This window comes from Myiozetetes cayanensis, unplaced genomic scaffold (genome assembly GCF_022539395.1).
Source record: "Myiozetetes cayanensis isolate MyiCay16 unplaced genomic scaffold, myiCay2020 scf18, whole genome shotgun sequence".
NCBI lineage: Eukaryota > Metazoa > Chordata > Aves > Passeriformes > Tyrannidae > Myiozetetes > Myiozetetes cayanensis.
Genome location: NW_026087389.1, coordinates 10,226,816 through 10,241,888, shown reverse-complemented (window position 1 = coordinate 10,241,888; position 15,073 = coordinate 10,226,816). Strand labels below are relative to the sequence as shown.

Here is a 15,073-nt window from a genome sequence, read left to right as displayed (position 1 = left end):
GCTCTTCAGGCTACACCTCAGAAGGTAACAACAACCTGGAGTGCCCAGAACTTAGTCTGCCTCATCCCTCAGTCCTCTTGCCAGAATGATAGGGATTCTCAGGGAAAAATAATCAGGGGTCTGGAGAGCCCTGGCTCATCAGCTGGCACTTTTTGGTGTCTGTTCTTCAGGGAGACACTTAAATCCCTCAGTGCCAGGTAGTCTCAGAGTGGTTCTTGCTGGGAGGAGAAGATCTGGACCCACTGCCCCATTGCTCCCATGGAGACTCAGAAGTGACTTTAACACCAGTAATGTTGCTGGTTTCTTCTTCCAGTGGAGGCCAAGCAACCAAAAGCAAAGTGCAAGAGATGTCCCGGCTTGCAGATCATGAGATCATCATGTTCATGCCCTTGTCGTTACAAATGGGAAGCAATGGCTGTTGCAGAACAGGGTGTCTTCTCCTCAGGCCTGAGGCAAGTTTCATACCACAGATCCTTCACATCACTCTTTTAGGCGTGGGTTTACAGAAGAGCCAACTGAAGTGCCTTGGCACCAAGACCTCTATCATGCCAAGCCTTTACCAATCTAATCCTGTGACTACTGGTCTTATTCCTTGCTTCTTCCATCCAAGGATCATACAAATGTAAATTAAGTCCCACAGTATCACTGTGATGCATTATTATCCCCATTTTACAAGAAAGGGAACTGCAGCACATGGCCATCGAGTCCTTCATCTTGGCTCACACAGTGAATCACGGTCACACTCTGAAGCAGACTTGAAGCCCTTCCTCATTCACACTAACCACTAAAGCTTGAATTCCTTAAAACTCTGCCTGCTCTAATCCATTAACCACAGTTTTACTGCATCTACAGACCTGTTCCACAGCAGTCAGGAGCCAAGGAAGGCATTTGGGTCCCAGCGTGGCTGCCAGGCGAGGCGTGAGGGCTCTGGCGAAGGGAGAGCTGAAACATCTTGCGCCTCCCAAGAACTTTCTGAGATGAGAAAAACTGAAGATAACTTCAGATCTCTTCCACCATCTCCCTATTACAAAGCACCTGAAAAGTTACGTCCAGGTGAATCAAAATTTGAAGTGCTATTGTCTTGATTACAGAGCTGGCTGCAAAGAAAATTAATGAATAATAATTTCAAGGAGGGATTTAAAATTTCCATTTTCATTTTATTGTCAAAGTAAATATATTTTTATGAAGAACAAAAGAAAATATACAGAATTGTAACTTATGTACACTGGCTTTATAGGTATTTTTGTTTCCAATTTACACAAATTTGATACGTTATTAAAAGATATTTTATATAGATATGCATCTATGTACAGTTTTATTTACATACATTCATAGGATGTGATATAAACCAGTCAATAGGTGATAGTTCATTTATATTAATTTCTAGAGGACAAAAGGAATGCATTCACTTTAGCTAGACCTGCTGTTCTCTCACAGCGCGGGCTCCTGCTCTGCCTAGCGCTAGGATCTCACTTTCCTGTTTCCCATTTTGCCAACAAAAAGGACAAACAGATGGAAAGGAAATGCAACATCCATTAAAAATCATTTCTAATTACTGAATTCTATTTTCTTCTAAAGCTTCTTACAATCACCAGAGTTCAAAAGGAGAAACAAAACAAGAAGAAACAAAACCAAAATCATTTGCCTGCTACCGTCTTATTATTTGTTTAAATTCCCTTCTTAGCCAGCTATCAGACAAATTTGTTTCTTTTGGCTACTGTTCTCACCCCTTCGCCCACCCCAGCTGCATGGAGCTCTGACATGGCTGTCGGGAAGGAGAGGATTAGCACTGAAGATCAACCCTAGACCCTGATCTCACAGTGCTGTCCCACCAGGCCATGATGCCTCCCATCCTCCCTGGGCACAGGCACATCCTACAGACCCTGCCAGGCAGCAGGCAAATGGAGACTTAGCTCCAACCAGCGAGGCTTTGATTCACGGTGGATGTGGGGATGCCCAGTGCTCGTCAGGACCACCAGGCACCTTTGAGGCTGGGGCTCTGGTTTCTCCCCAAGATCACACAAGAGGACGGGAGCAGAGATAGGAACAGAGCTCAGACGCTCTAGGAGATGTCTTCCTGCTGCCTTACATGCAGACAACAGCTCTTCTGCTAAAGACAATGGATGCTGCAAACCAGACTCAAAGGAAAGCAGTGTGTCCTTCGACAGCTGGGCATCCCCTCACCCTGTGGCAGCACAGGACAAAAGCAAGCACACAGTACTGAAAGGCTCCACTCCAAGCCATTTCATCCAGCCTGAGCTTCCCAGTTTCCTGGGATGTGCCTTTGCTTAAATATATATATATATATGTATGTATGAATATATATACATAAATATTTATATATAGCCCTAGCCAAGGGAAAGGTAAATGTGAGCTGGGGAAATCAGAGCTGCATAGAGATGTGCATGAAGGCACATTCCAGTGCTCTCAAGCCTTCTCTCCCCCTGTCCCCAACTCCCACTATTCCTCCTCCTATGGCCAGCCCCTACAAATCCTTGGCTCAGGCAACCCAAAAACAAAGGAGTTGTTTTCATTTCAAAAGGAATTTGCTGTTTCCAAACTGGACAAATAGAGCAGCTTAATAAAAACTCACAATGAATGGCCTGTACATGAGCAAAGCCCTCAGGAATGCCAGGGCTATAATTAACTAGCAGCAAGCAACTTTTACATTTTCCTGTGCAGCAGAAAACAGCTAAAAATAAAACACTGTAATTTCCAAAAGAAGCAGCAGCAAAGGAGGGAGAGATAGAAGGAAAGGAAAATAATATCCTTAAAAGAAAAAAAAAAAAAAAGGGAAGAAGCACCCTGCTCCCTTGACCCAAAAGGAACTTCACTCTCAAATCATCTTTGAAGGAACGTGGGGCACTCAAACATGGTGGTATGAAGTAACAGCATTGACTGTTCTGTGGCGACAAATAAATTATCACTAGAAATACAGTGAGCAAAGTGCTGTAATCGGCTGTTGTAAGATGGCTGGGTGGGAAGGGGAAAGCGGGAACAATCAGTTCACGGAGCGGACGGAGCGGTTGCTTCGTGGGAATCGATGCACCTTGACATGTTTGGACAAGTGGTCACTTCTAGCAAACTTCTTCTCACAGACGGGACACTGATAGGGTTTCACCCCCGAGTGGGAGCGCCTGTGCCGGGACAGCTCATCTGACCTGGAGAACCTGCAAGAGAAGAGAAGCCTTTTCAGATAAATGGGGTTTTATATTGCTGAGTCTATCACAGCAGGTAAAAAAAAGTCGTGTCGGGCCACTGGGAGACTCCATAAACTGAAAGGAACACAAAAAAGGGCTGGTTTGGTCTCAGCCATCAATCAGCAGCAGTGATGGAAACACACAACTATCAACCTCATGTCATGTCAGCTCTGGCCTCGGAGCAATATCTGGAGGAAATGTTTGTACCAATCTCGCCCTAGACCCAATAACATGGGTACAGCTACACAAAAACAGCTCTGCTCTTGATCCCTCTGCCACTCCCCCTCAAAGCTTCTCCCACAACCTCTCTCTTGCAAATACAAGCATGGACTCCTCTTAAGCAGAGACACCAACCACCGTCTTTTAGGAGCAGAAGTCTGCTTCAAGCTCCCACTGACACAAGCACAATGGATACCCACTAATTGCACCTAGTTTGAGAGGGACTCCAGATAACAGCTACCCAAAGCAATATGACAACTTCAATTCAGATGAAAAATTGGCTTCTGTACATCCTCCTGCAGACTAAATAAAGAGTCATTAACATCCCAATACCAAAAATGCTCAACATTTTGACAGCTGAAGTTCAGGTGGGCCCAAATGGCCATTAGCATAGTTACTACATGGGTAAACTGAAATCAAGGTTGAACCTTTAATTACCAAAACTGTCTTCTGTAGTCTTTTGAATTTTAGATATTTCCCACATTCCATCTCCATAGAAAAATCCCCAAATAGCCACTGTGAATCCTATAGGCTTTACTGAACTCAAATCAGCTAATCCTTTGGTCTTAACAGGGGGCTGGCTATATTCTGAGTTTGGACATGACTGGGAGACAGAGGGTTAATTAACAATGTCACACTAAAACAGCCCTGTCCAGATGGGTGCAAAAAATTTTCTGCCTGACAAAGGGCAATTAAGTGTTTTGTTGCCAGAACAGTAACAAAGAGAGGCACAGAAAGAGAGCTTGCAAGAAATGGTATCAGCTGTTTATTTACAATAAATAAATGAAGTCATGGGCACTAGCTGAACAAATGGGGGAAGGAACGTGTAGAAAAATGTGCCCTTCTGGCGCAAAATATCGCGTCACCAACAGAGCAAATACACTACTTTTATAAAAGGGGAAAAACAGGACCGTTGGGCTCCTATGAATAAGTCCTTCATGCAAGAAAAATAAGTTTCCACATAAAAGTTTTAATTAGCTCTAATCTCCTGCCCCTAGTTGAGGAAGAGGGCATAGGCACTGGGAAAGCTGGTAATGGTTTCCTCAGTTCCTGCAGCTCTTCAGTCTGGTCATGTTCCTCAGAGAGCACTCAGCCAGATCAAAGCAGATGCAGATACTTGCCATGGGTCAGATATGGTGTGGACACATCCCTCCCAGGGGTATTTCTAGGGGAAAGAAATTCACTTGCATTTTTTGCATTTCTTCCTTTCCTTGCTTTGGTATCCCCAAGGTGAAAGATTCAAATTCTCCATTAAGGACAACAGGCAGATGCCCTTATGGAGCTGTCAATCTGCTCCTTGTCTGGGATGAATTTTCTTTGTAAAGGCTATGACAGAGGTTCCTCTTCACCCCTTGTGCTTGCATGTTTCCTTTCTCTAGCACCTCTGCTCTTTTCAGTCTTAGCTTCCCAAAACCACAGTCTGGACCTGGGAGCAGCAGGGTCAGGGATTTCTCCCAAGTCCTTCGCAGTGAACTAGTTCCAGTGCCACATCCTCACAGGGATGCTCTTGTAGAGCTACAGGTGAGTGGGGCTGGAGAGGGCAGGATGTTGCCTGTGCACACTGCCTCAGCAGGACTCAGTGCTGGACAAGGAACAGCACTGATGCCAGGGGTAGTTACCACATCCAGGGAAAAGAGTGAGCAGAGAGGAAAAAGTGCCTTTGCAAAGAGCTGTCCTCTTAAACACAGACTCCAAAGGAGTAAAACCAGATGTGGCCAGGTTACCTTGTCCCATGTCCTTGGCCATTAAGGTCACCACCTGCAACAGAAGTGCGGTAGCACACGGCTAATTGCGCACAAGAGCTTCACAAGTGCATTTCGAGGGGAATTGCATGGATGGTGCCGGAGAAAGAGGCGCTTGTCAGGAACGAGCTCGGATGAGTTCATCTGATAAAAATACACTCTGCCTCATAACGATGTCCTTAGCTGAAGAGGCAGGAATGTTGCAACACTGTTCTCCAGCAGTGATGGAAAGATCAACTTACAGAGCCCACAGAAATAAACCTCGAGCTGTCTGTGTGTTTACAAAAAAACAACGCAAAGGTTAGGACAAGGAAGCCGGGAGGATCTAGTGGACTTGGTCTACAGTGAAATATTTGCAGCACCTTCTGGCACTGAGATCAACCCAGAAAAAGTGCAAATAATCCCCTGTGGAATGCCAAATTCAACTGAAAAAAAGGAAGCCCCAAGGAACACCTCATCATTCTGTCACTTCCATTTCCAGACAGATTCCTCCTTCCCAAGAAAGGTGGAGGGATCTGCGCAATCCCACAGCAACTAAGAAGAGTCTCTTTCATCCTTCTATCTGGTGCGATCCCAAAGGACCTGCAATTACATCTCCCTTGAAGACAAATCCTAGATCTCCCTGATGTGTCCTGTGTCTCCTGACAAGGACATTGCTATGTGGTTCACGGGGCAAGAAGAGTCAACAGCTTCAGCCTGGCACTCCATGGTCCCTACCATGGCCACAGCTGTTGGGGCCAACTCAGGCTGTGCCTCTCCCCTGTAGTGGAGGGGATGTTCTAAATTCATCCTGCCCATCCTGAAAGTTCTGCTACAATAAACCAGCACACCTCCTATATGCCTGGAACCCCTTGCACACACCACCAGCAAGAAAAGCCAAAGCAAGACACTTGCCCTACCCTACGTGCGGTACTTCCCATGCTGGCACAGTCCCATGCACTGTCCTGGCCACGTGCATTACAAGCCTTTAAACACTCCCTGCCAAACCAGGCAGAGCTTATATCCCACGCTGTCACCTGGGGAGCCTCCAGACAGAAGATGCAGTGGGGCAATTGCCTGATCCTCCCGCCTTGCGACAACTGCAGCTTTGCACACTGCTGCACCGGGGGGGAAAGTGGGAGTTCTGTGCCACAACATAGCTCCTGGGCCTGGCCCACGCTGCAGCTCAGCTCTTTGGCTGGGGCTGTCTGAGGAGCAGGGCTAACCAGAGGCTGGTGTGCCAAAGGTAGAAGCTGGCACGACACGGATCGGTGCATCGACCGGGACAGCGGGGTATTGAACGCCACGGGTCACTGGCCACTTACACACAAGAGCCTCTCTGCAGCCTGCCGAAAACAGCCCTTGCCCTGTGCCAAGAAAGGGCATAAGCAAGCAGAGTTCGGCTTCTTCCAAGGAGGTGCTAGGGTTCTCCAGCTGTCCTAGGGGTTAGCAAAAGGTTTTGCTGTGTGCACGCTCCTACATTGCATTTAAAGCATGCAACCCATCATAGCAGGGCTGCCCAGAGAGATGGGGAACCTTTAACCCCCCAAAGCTCAGGCACTTTGTGCTAGGCAACACTTTGTTTTGGTTTTGAAATTACTATCTCCAGTGAGGTCAGATCTTAAGTGTTTTTAGTGAAAAAATAAATACACAAGTACAAGAATGCAGTGAAAGGAGGGGGAAAGCAGAGCCCAGCAGTGTTTTAGTGCTTAAATTCATTTGAGATTAGCTAAAACTGTGAGCAAACAGAGAGTCCAGATGCATTTGACTTAAGTCATGTGAGATCACAGCTCTCACTGAACTTCTGGAAAAGGTAAACATGGTTTATTGATGAAAGGGGACTGCGTAATTCAATGCTCAATTGGGTCTGGCCTTTGATGTGGGAGCAGGGTACAGGGGATGTTCAGCAATCTGAGGCTGGTGCTAGGTGAGCACAGGAGGCAGCTCCCTGAATGCAGCCTCTGTGTTGGCTGTAAATGCCTTCTCTTGGGAGCAGAGCCCTTCCAAAGTTTGGGGGTTTGCAATCACATCCTGGGCTGTGAAAATCAACAAGGCAAACAGAGAAAGAGTTTGGAAAACCCTTCCAGCCATTGTTTCTTGTAATATGTTCCTCATAATGTAGGTAATTTCTCAATCCTGTTGGGCTCATCTTTAAAAAGTTGTGGTGGTTGGAAGTTCGGGGTGTTCCAGGTTGCAGGACCTGCACTTCTCTTGGCCCAGCAGTATCCTACTTTTGATCCACACCATTCACTGCAATACTGGGACAACGGAGGCACCTGTTGTAAACTCCATCATCCTTCACCACTTAATATTTTTCCTAAACGTTCCCCTTTGGTTTGCAGCTTGGGGAACACCAGCTCTCTAACAACATGGAGCTGGAGAAGGTTATCCACAGGCAACACTTAAATCTCTGCATCTTGAGCCATAAAATCCCTGGGAGCATTGGTACACATCTCAGCATGGATCAGACAAACCCTCATGTGCCACATGTAATTGTCACAAAAAGCAGAGTTTTGCTTACATCCCAGCACAAGGAAAGCCAATATGACATCCACAGGCACATCTGCTGCCTGTGTGCTTGTATTCTGGCACTCAACCAAAAGGAGCGAGTGCCTCTCCTGCAGGTGAGGGGCAGCCAGCCTGCAGCCTCTGGGACCAACCCACTGAACATCATGGCTTTGACGTCAGGGCATCCTGAGCAACGAGGCACTGAGCTAGCTCATGAGACGTGCCACCAGGACAAAAGGAAAGAAAATCACCACCAGTTTCTAGAGCCACCATAAACTGATCTCCTCAGTCCTTTCAAGAGGCAAACGTCAGACTGGCCTGCTTGGGGATCAAAAGGTTCAGCTCCATTCTGACCTTTTCCCTCAAACCAACCCAGCCATCTCTAACTGCTACACGTCTCACATACTTGCATTTTTACACAACACTCTCCTGTTACTTTTTACCTCATCTGTTGCCCATGATCACAACCTATTTCCTCATTAGACACTGTTCACTGTAGCTCTGTCGCATATTCTTTGAAAGAAATTCAGTTTAATTTAATACAAGGTAGTTAACATTATGTTTTCTCCCATCATCATTTGTGGTGCTGTATATTAACACTTGCCAGTAGGCAAGTAATACAGCTAATTGGAAAGAGGGAGGAAGGCTCCCATCAAAGTTTCCTTAAAATAAAAATTCAATATTTTTAACAAAGATTCAATTTTTCAGCTAGTATTAAAAATAAAGTAAAATAAAAAAAATGAAGAGATGCCCTCTGCAAAACGTTTTGCTCAATCAAACCTGCAATCTTTCATTCAAGCAATGCTTAACTCCACCTCAGCCTTCTGGTTATGCTGTTCCATCTGACAGCTTTTTGCAACTTTTAGTGGCACCCACGCATTCTTCTGAATGCAGGCAGAGAATAAAACCCCAAGTATGCCAGAGTGTCACTGCCAGCATTTCCAGAAGGAGTGGGATGGAGTGCATTTTCTGTGAAAGTGCACAGAATACTGCTTTTAACCACACTTGCCTATCACAGCCCTTCATTGACCATGTTTAGTCCCACACAGTTGGAGCCACACACGTCCATGCACAGCAATTCTACCCTAAACCACCCAGTTCACTCACAGCTTCAGCTGGTACCAACACAGGTCTGTGTGCTGCAACCAGACCGATGCAAACACCTGTGGTAACAAGCTTAATCTGACCCTCTAGAATTAAATACAAATTGCAGTGCTACTCCTTCTATTTTTTTAAGACACTTAAACAGCTGCTGCCAGCAGGTGATGCTCTGCTATTTCATTTATCAAAGCCCCTGGATCACCTAACAGAAAGAAAAAGGTCTTCGTTCTCAAACCAGCCAAACAAGTTCTGGGAATAGAAACAGTTTATGAACCAGAGTACAAACCTACTTGCTCAGCAAGTTAGGTCAAGTGAGCAGAAAGGGGCAGGGGGATTGGACAGAGCTGCACCCCAATACTAACCTCCATCCACAGCCCGGCCACGTGCACGCAAAGGGCTTTTCTCCTGTATGTCTCCTCAGGTGGGCTTTCAAATGGCTGCTTTTCGTGTACATCTTGGTACAACCAGGAAAAGAACATTTGTGCATTTTAATGAGTTCAGCTGCAGGGTTCTTTTGAAATTTCTGACCCATGATGATTCCCGTCTGACCCTGGATCATGCCTCCTGGCCCAATTGGCTTGGCAGCGATGGGGACAGGAGCAATGCGGACAAATTTAGAGGACAAGTTCAAATTGGACGACTGAACTATCTGAGGCACAAGGGCAAATGTCTGTCCTTGGATGTTGACTAGGAGCTGTGCAATTTTAATATTTTCCTGTGCTGGTCCTTGGGAACTGGGGCTTGTGTTGGACTCCTGTTTGATCTGTACAGGCTGAATTTGGAGCATAACTGGTATCCCATTCTCGAGAGTCATTCCTCCATTTGAAGCATGGCCACCTTCTGTTGTGCTGCTCAACTGTTCATTTTTACTCTCTTTTAAACTGGTGCTGGGTAGCATGTGGTCTTTTTGCTGTAGCGAAGCAACAGAAACTTGGCTGCAAGCTCTCAAGTCCTTGGTCTCATTTTTAGGTCTTTCTTTGAGCTCCAAGTCCATGTTCTCCTCCAAAAATTCCTCAATTTCCTCAAGTGTGGGCTGAAATGGTCCTGAGTCTTCCATATCCACAGCAAATTCAGGCAACCTAAAGTACTCCTCTTTCACTATCGGCTGAAGTCTCCTTTTGTCCCACCATGATGTATTGGTGTTCCCCAAAGATGCCTGGGACAATAAGTAGTCTAAGATACTGTCCTGACTTTCTGCACTGGACGTGCTTCCATAGCTGGAGCTGAGGACCTGGGAGTCAGGGCTGGAACAAGAACAAAAGCTGGACGAGTCACTGTCATCTTCTGACAGGGGAGAGGGCAGCATTTGGTAGGACCTCACCCCCGCTGTCATGTCCCCAAAGTATCCAAGAGAAGATCTTGTAGATGAAAAGGATTCATCAGTAGGCAGCAAGTGATCCACCATTCCTGGGCGATCTCTTAAGGATATCCCAACAGCATATACCAGGCAGCCAAAGTTCAGGTGAGAGCCTGAGTGTACGAAAACAAAACAGCAACAGTCAGAAGTTGGTTTAATTGTTTATCTCCATGAACTAAAGCTTGGAAAGCCCTCTAGCCCATAGGAAAGTCAGAGCATGCAGCCTCACTGAGTACACATGCTGCTACATGCTTTGATACGTCTGTACCACCCCCAAGGACTGTCAGGGCCAAAGCGTTTTGCAGAATTGCACCACGTATTTGCAAAAGAATTCTTTCAGAAATCATTTCCCAACTGTGTGTGCTCTAGATTTACATCTCCGTTCCAGAATATTACTGGCAAGAGAAAATAAATTATGTGCTTTCGCCTAACTACAGCCAAAGAAGGGAATGGGGAGGAAAATAATAAAGTGCTGAAATTTTTACCACCACCCCCCAAAAAAAAAAAAATAGTTTATTGCTGGTGACCATAAAATGCAAATCCTTTTCTTATCTTGTAGCTTTCCACCACTTTATTTTTAACTTCCTCAGTTCTACAAATATAGGCTGTTCAGCATAATGCAAGGATCAATCTACCAGGAGCCAAAAATATTTACTGTGCTTCAGCATTTACTAGGCGGATTTTCCCCTCCAGATGTAATGAATCAGTGCGCCAACGTCATCATCACCTGCACTGTCCTTAATAAGGCTGGCACTGCACTGAGCTAATTACCATGTCCTGCAAGCCAGCTGGTGGCTGGTTTCACCTCGCTGCTCCATGCTCCTTTCTCTCCGGGTACGGAGGTGGATGTGAGCTGAACCTCGTGCCAGTTGCTAAACTGGGAGGGCTGTACGAACTGTACGGACCCCCGGCATCTCAACCTGCTGTGAGCCACGGTGGGCAGCTGCGCCGCTAGTTTCCCCCTCCCCCGTGTCGAGGCGACGAGCGGAGCATCCCGCAATCCCGACTCACGTGAGCCGTAATCCCGCTACAACCCCACGGAGCCAACAACAGCAAGCTCACCCTCCCCAGCGCAGCCCACCACAACGCTTGCTGACGGCGGCGATTGCCCTGCGCTTTCCCGTTTAAGGCAAGAAAACTTCCTAGAAAGGTTTCTGGGGAGGGAAAGGCAGGAGGGACATCTGTGTGTTTTTTTATTTCCCCCCCCCCCCTCCACCGCCTCCCCGAGGAAGAAAAAAAAAAAAAATTGCTTACGGATGGAGACTATGCCTCCTAGAGAGCAAACGCAGAGACCTGCCGGTGGAGCGAACACTGGCCCTCAGTCATTCGCTCAAGGTGACTGATTGAAAACAGGGCTGTACATGTGCATAATAAAACAACTCTTTCTGTGGAAGGTATGTGGACTGCAGAGATAGAAGTCATTTGATCAGCCTATGAGGTTTTGCGTGTGTGTGAATTAGGAGGCATGTGACCCAGCGCGAAGGAAATGCCAGTCAATCTTGTTACACGCTGTCATTTTCCACAGGCTCTGCTGCTGCGCTTTGGACGCTTTGCCATGAATAGTCAATAGCTCTCAGTTTTGTGCAGGGAAGGGGATGGTTGCTACTGCTGTGGCAGAGCATCCTTGCTGCCTGATCTCCAAAACTTGCCCTATCTTTCCTTCTCTGGAGAAAAAAAGTCAAAAGGTGCCTGTGTGCTCAGGGCTGCAGCAAACACAAGGTGAGATATTTTACACAACACCCCTAAAAAGCTCTGTTCCATTTGCAGCATCTATTAATATTTCACAGGAAACAGGGGGGAAAAACCCCGTATTTCTTAAAGATACGGCTTCCTCATTCGAACGCACATGGAGGAAGCAGGGAAGGATTGAAAGAAAGGCTTAAAAGTAAGATTGCACGTTTTCCTGGTATGTGTGTCCTGTCAGTCAGCTATGCCTCAAACAGATAATGAAATACCCACATGTGCCTGACACGAGGAAGTTCAAACAGAGGTTAGTGGCTCTGTTTTGTGACCTTAGCCTATAATCATTGCTTATAGTAAAAGTGAAGAGTCAAAAGAGCTGAACTATTTCTAACACACTTTTTTTTTTTTTTTAACTCTCTGCGTTGATGGAAAGTTTCCCCAGCAGAAGTCCCAGAGCTGAGTTATTCCAGTTTTGAAACAGAAAATACAATCTGTTTCTGACAAGTTTGTATTGGCATCCAGTAAGAATTCACCCAAGCAGATTGTTTCTATCTTGCATCAAAAACTGGTGACTGTCTTGTGAAACTTGGGGCAGAAATAAGGACTTGCCCTCAGATGGTTTCTGATTCTTCCTTCTATGTCTGCATTGTTCTAACTTAAACTCCTGAAGAATGGGGCTGTGAGAGAAAACTGGGCTGCAAGGTGTGTTTTTCTAAGAAAAGCTGGCGTGCTCTGCATGCACCAAAAGCAGTAGCAAAGTTCTTTAAAAAACCAAAATAAAATCATAAAATGCCTGCAAAAACTAGAAAGCAGCATATCAAAATATCCATATCTTTCATTGGGAATAGAGCTAAACTGTAATTTGAATAGGGGCTTAAACGAGGGGAAAATTAGAACCAACCCCTAGCAACTGCTGTGGGCCAGTTATCTCAGCAGAAAAGAGCCAGCATGCTTGTTTCCCATCTCCTTTGACAAGGAACATTGTTACTCAGTGTAACCAGAGTCTTTTTAAGAGGGAACTGTCAGAGGCAAATAGATCCAGGCGCATTAAGGGCCAGTTCTGCTTTCTGTGCACTCTCAAAGCTTGCAGAACAGCCAAGAAGATTTTGGGGAATGCCTGGAATGCAGGATCAGGCCCTGGCTATATTTTTCTCCTAAAGGCCAGGCTAACAACCAAAAGGCTTTCATCCCTACTTTGCCTGAAGACTCAGCCAAAACCAGAAGATTAGAAAACAAAACCAAAATAAGCCAGGGCTGTGAAAGCTATGAAAACTAATGATGCTGTTTCCATAAAGCACTTTCATCTCTTGGAGCCCTGAAAACATGTTAGAAATGTAAGCACCTATAGTGAGACCGCAGTGCCTGAGCCACTGAAAACAGCCTGTTCTGGAGTGAAACACAGCAGCTGTTCAACAGCACAACCGTCTCCAACTTTTAAGAGTTCCCTGGGTTGTTATGATGTCCTTTCTGCCAGAAACATGTTGTTCTGTTTAAAACCTGTCTATCTAATTGCCGACTAAAAAAAAACCAAAAAACAATTAAAAAACAAAACCCACAATGGAGAAGGAGTATTTTGATGCAGAGCAACATTAAAATGTTAAATCCTGGGAACTTGCTGAAACACGGGGACCTATTTCCTAATCTGTCATTTCTGGACAGTCAGCCCAGCACAACTGATCACACAGCATATATGGGATGCTGACAGTCATTTCCTATGTATACTGCCACAGCTTTTTCTAGTTTAGGACTAATCTCTTTAGGGTTTTCTCTTGTTCCCTAGAAGGTTTTAAATCTGTTCAGGCTGACTCCTGCTCCACAGAGCGTGCCATAAACCAGGCAGTAAACCAGGCCCAGCATTTCTAAGAAATTAAAATAGAAATGCATGGAGGGGGTTGAAGGGGGGGGGGGGGAACTAATTAAAAAAATAATAAAAAGGAACCACGAGCCATGAGTAAACCCATTTGCTCTCCTCTTTTCTGCTAAGTGGCTGTGCTGCTCCCTGGACACAGGGGGGTGTTTAGAGTCTCCCTGTTTGTTTTTTTCCAAACCCAGCACTTCTGGGAAGCTGCAGAAACGTTCCCAAAACTTCCTCTTCTGAAAACTGTCCCACTCCAGTCCCAAACTTTGGTTTCCACAAGAGGAAGCACTTCACCTGCAGAAGGCACTGGCCACATCCTCCCCACGGAGCGCACCCTGCTGCCTCCTGCACCCCGGCAGTGAAGGGTGCCCCAAAATAACGCGTGGCACCAGCTGCCTGGGCAGGGAAGGGAGGGCCAGGGGAAACACATATTCCCACCCCAGCACAAGCACAGCCAGGTTTCCACGGCTGCAAAACATCTGCTTATTTGGGGTTTTGACTGTGGTATTCTGTTTTATTTGTGTGTGTGTGGGAGGGGGGGATGTTAATTATTATTTATTTTATTGGTTTTCCCTCTATCTTTCCCTCTATCCCTTTTCAGGAGGCTTTAGGGACCCGAGTTCCCCCTTTCTTCTCCTCCCCCCTCCCACCCGGCGTGGTCCCCTGGTCGCGATGACCGGGAGTAAACCCCCTCTCCCCGCCTGTCACTCCACGGCACGGCACCGGTCCAACCCCAGAACAGCCCCCAGCCCTGGCCGCAGCCCGGCACCCTCCCGCTGCACTGCCGGGGGTGGAATTTAATCTGCCACCTACCCCGTGAGAGGGCAGCAGCGGCACAAACACCCCGGCCGCCGGTGCGATGCTGCGGGTGCGGGGGCATCGCCAGCGGGTCGCCCCCCACTCACCCTTACCTGAACTCCTCTGCGAGCCGGGGCTGGGGGGAAAAGGCCAGGAACGACCAGAAGACTGCAAAAACAACAGCGAAAAAGGAGGAAAAGAAAACCAGAAACCAAACAACAAAACCAAGTAAAAAAAAAAATAGAAATAATAATGATTTTTTTAAAAAAATTAAATAAATAAACAAGGAGGGTGGGGGGAAAAAATCCCCCACACAACAAAAACGCAGAATTAAAAACAAACAAACAAAAACCCAAGAAGCAAACAAGAGCAGAGCGCGATGCCGCGCAGGCAGGAGCGGACGCGGAGCGGCGGGAGGCGGGCGCAGCTCCCCCGGGAGGCGGGTGCGCGGCTGCGGAGCGCGGCCCCGCTCCCGTAGTACTATATCCCCCTCACATGACGGGCGCCCGGCGGCGGCGGGGGAGGCCGGGGAGAGGCTCGACCGCGTCCGCCGCCACCATTGGCCCCGCGGCGGCGGGGGCCGGCCCGGCACCGGCCTCAATGGGAGCCGCGGCACCGCCCGGACCGG

The 15,073-nt window shown here is 46.9% G+C and overlaps 1 protein-coding gene across 2 annotated transcripts; it reads right to left on the bottom strand.

Annotated features, from left to right (window-relative positions):
• Nucleotides 1-1,136: 1,136 nt before the first annotated feature.
• KLF15 (KLF transcription factor 15) lies at nucleotides 1,137-14,954 on the bottom strand. Of its 2 annotated transcripts, none has more exons than XM_050312858.1 (3): nucleotides 14,559-14,954; nucleotides 9,112-10,219; nucleotides 1,137-3,170 (listed from the first exon to the last, which is right to left on the bottom strand). In XM_050312858.1, exons 2-3 carry the CDS (start codon nucleotides 10,152-10,154, stop codon nucleotides 3,002-3,004), a joined length of 1,212 nt encoding a protein of 403 aa, XP_050168815.1. In that variant the 5' UTR covers nucleotides 10,155-10,219; nucleotides 14,559-14,954; the 3' UTR covers nucleotides 1,137-3,001. The 2 variants fall into 2 exon arrangements, with proteins under 2 accessions (XP_050168815.1, XP_050168816.1); XM_050312859.1 differs by lacking the exon at nucleotides 14,559-14,954 and adding an exon at nucleotides 11,361-11,690.
• Between the last annotated feature and the right edge of the window lie 119 nt (nucleotides 14,955-15,073).

Bases quoted from the DNA above. Each gene is read 5' to 3' on its own strand.
- KLF15 (XM_050312858.1), bottom strand. From the start codon at position 10,154: ATGGTGGATCACTTGCTGCCTACTGATGAATCCTTTTCATCTACAAGA. The intron at 3,171-9,111 runs GTTAGTATTGGG...CTTCTCTTGCAG, and splicing joins TGGCCGGGCTGTGGATGGAG to GTTCTCCAGGTCAGATGAGC.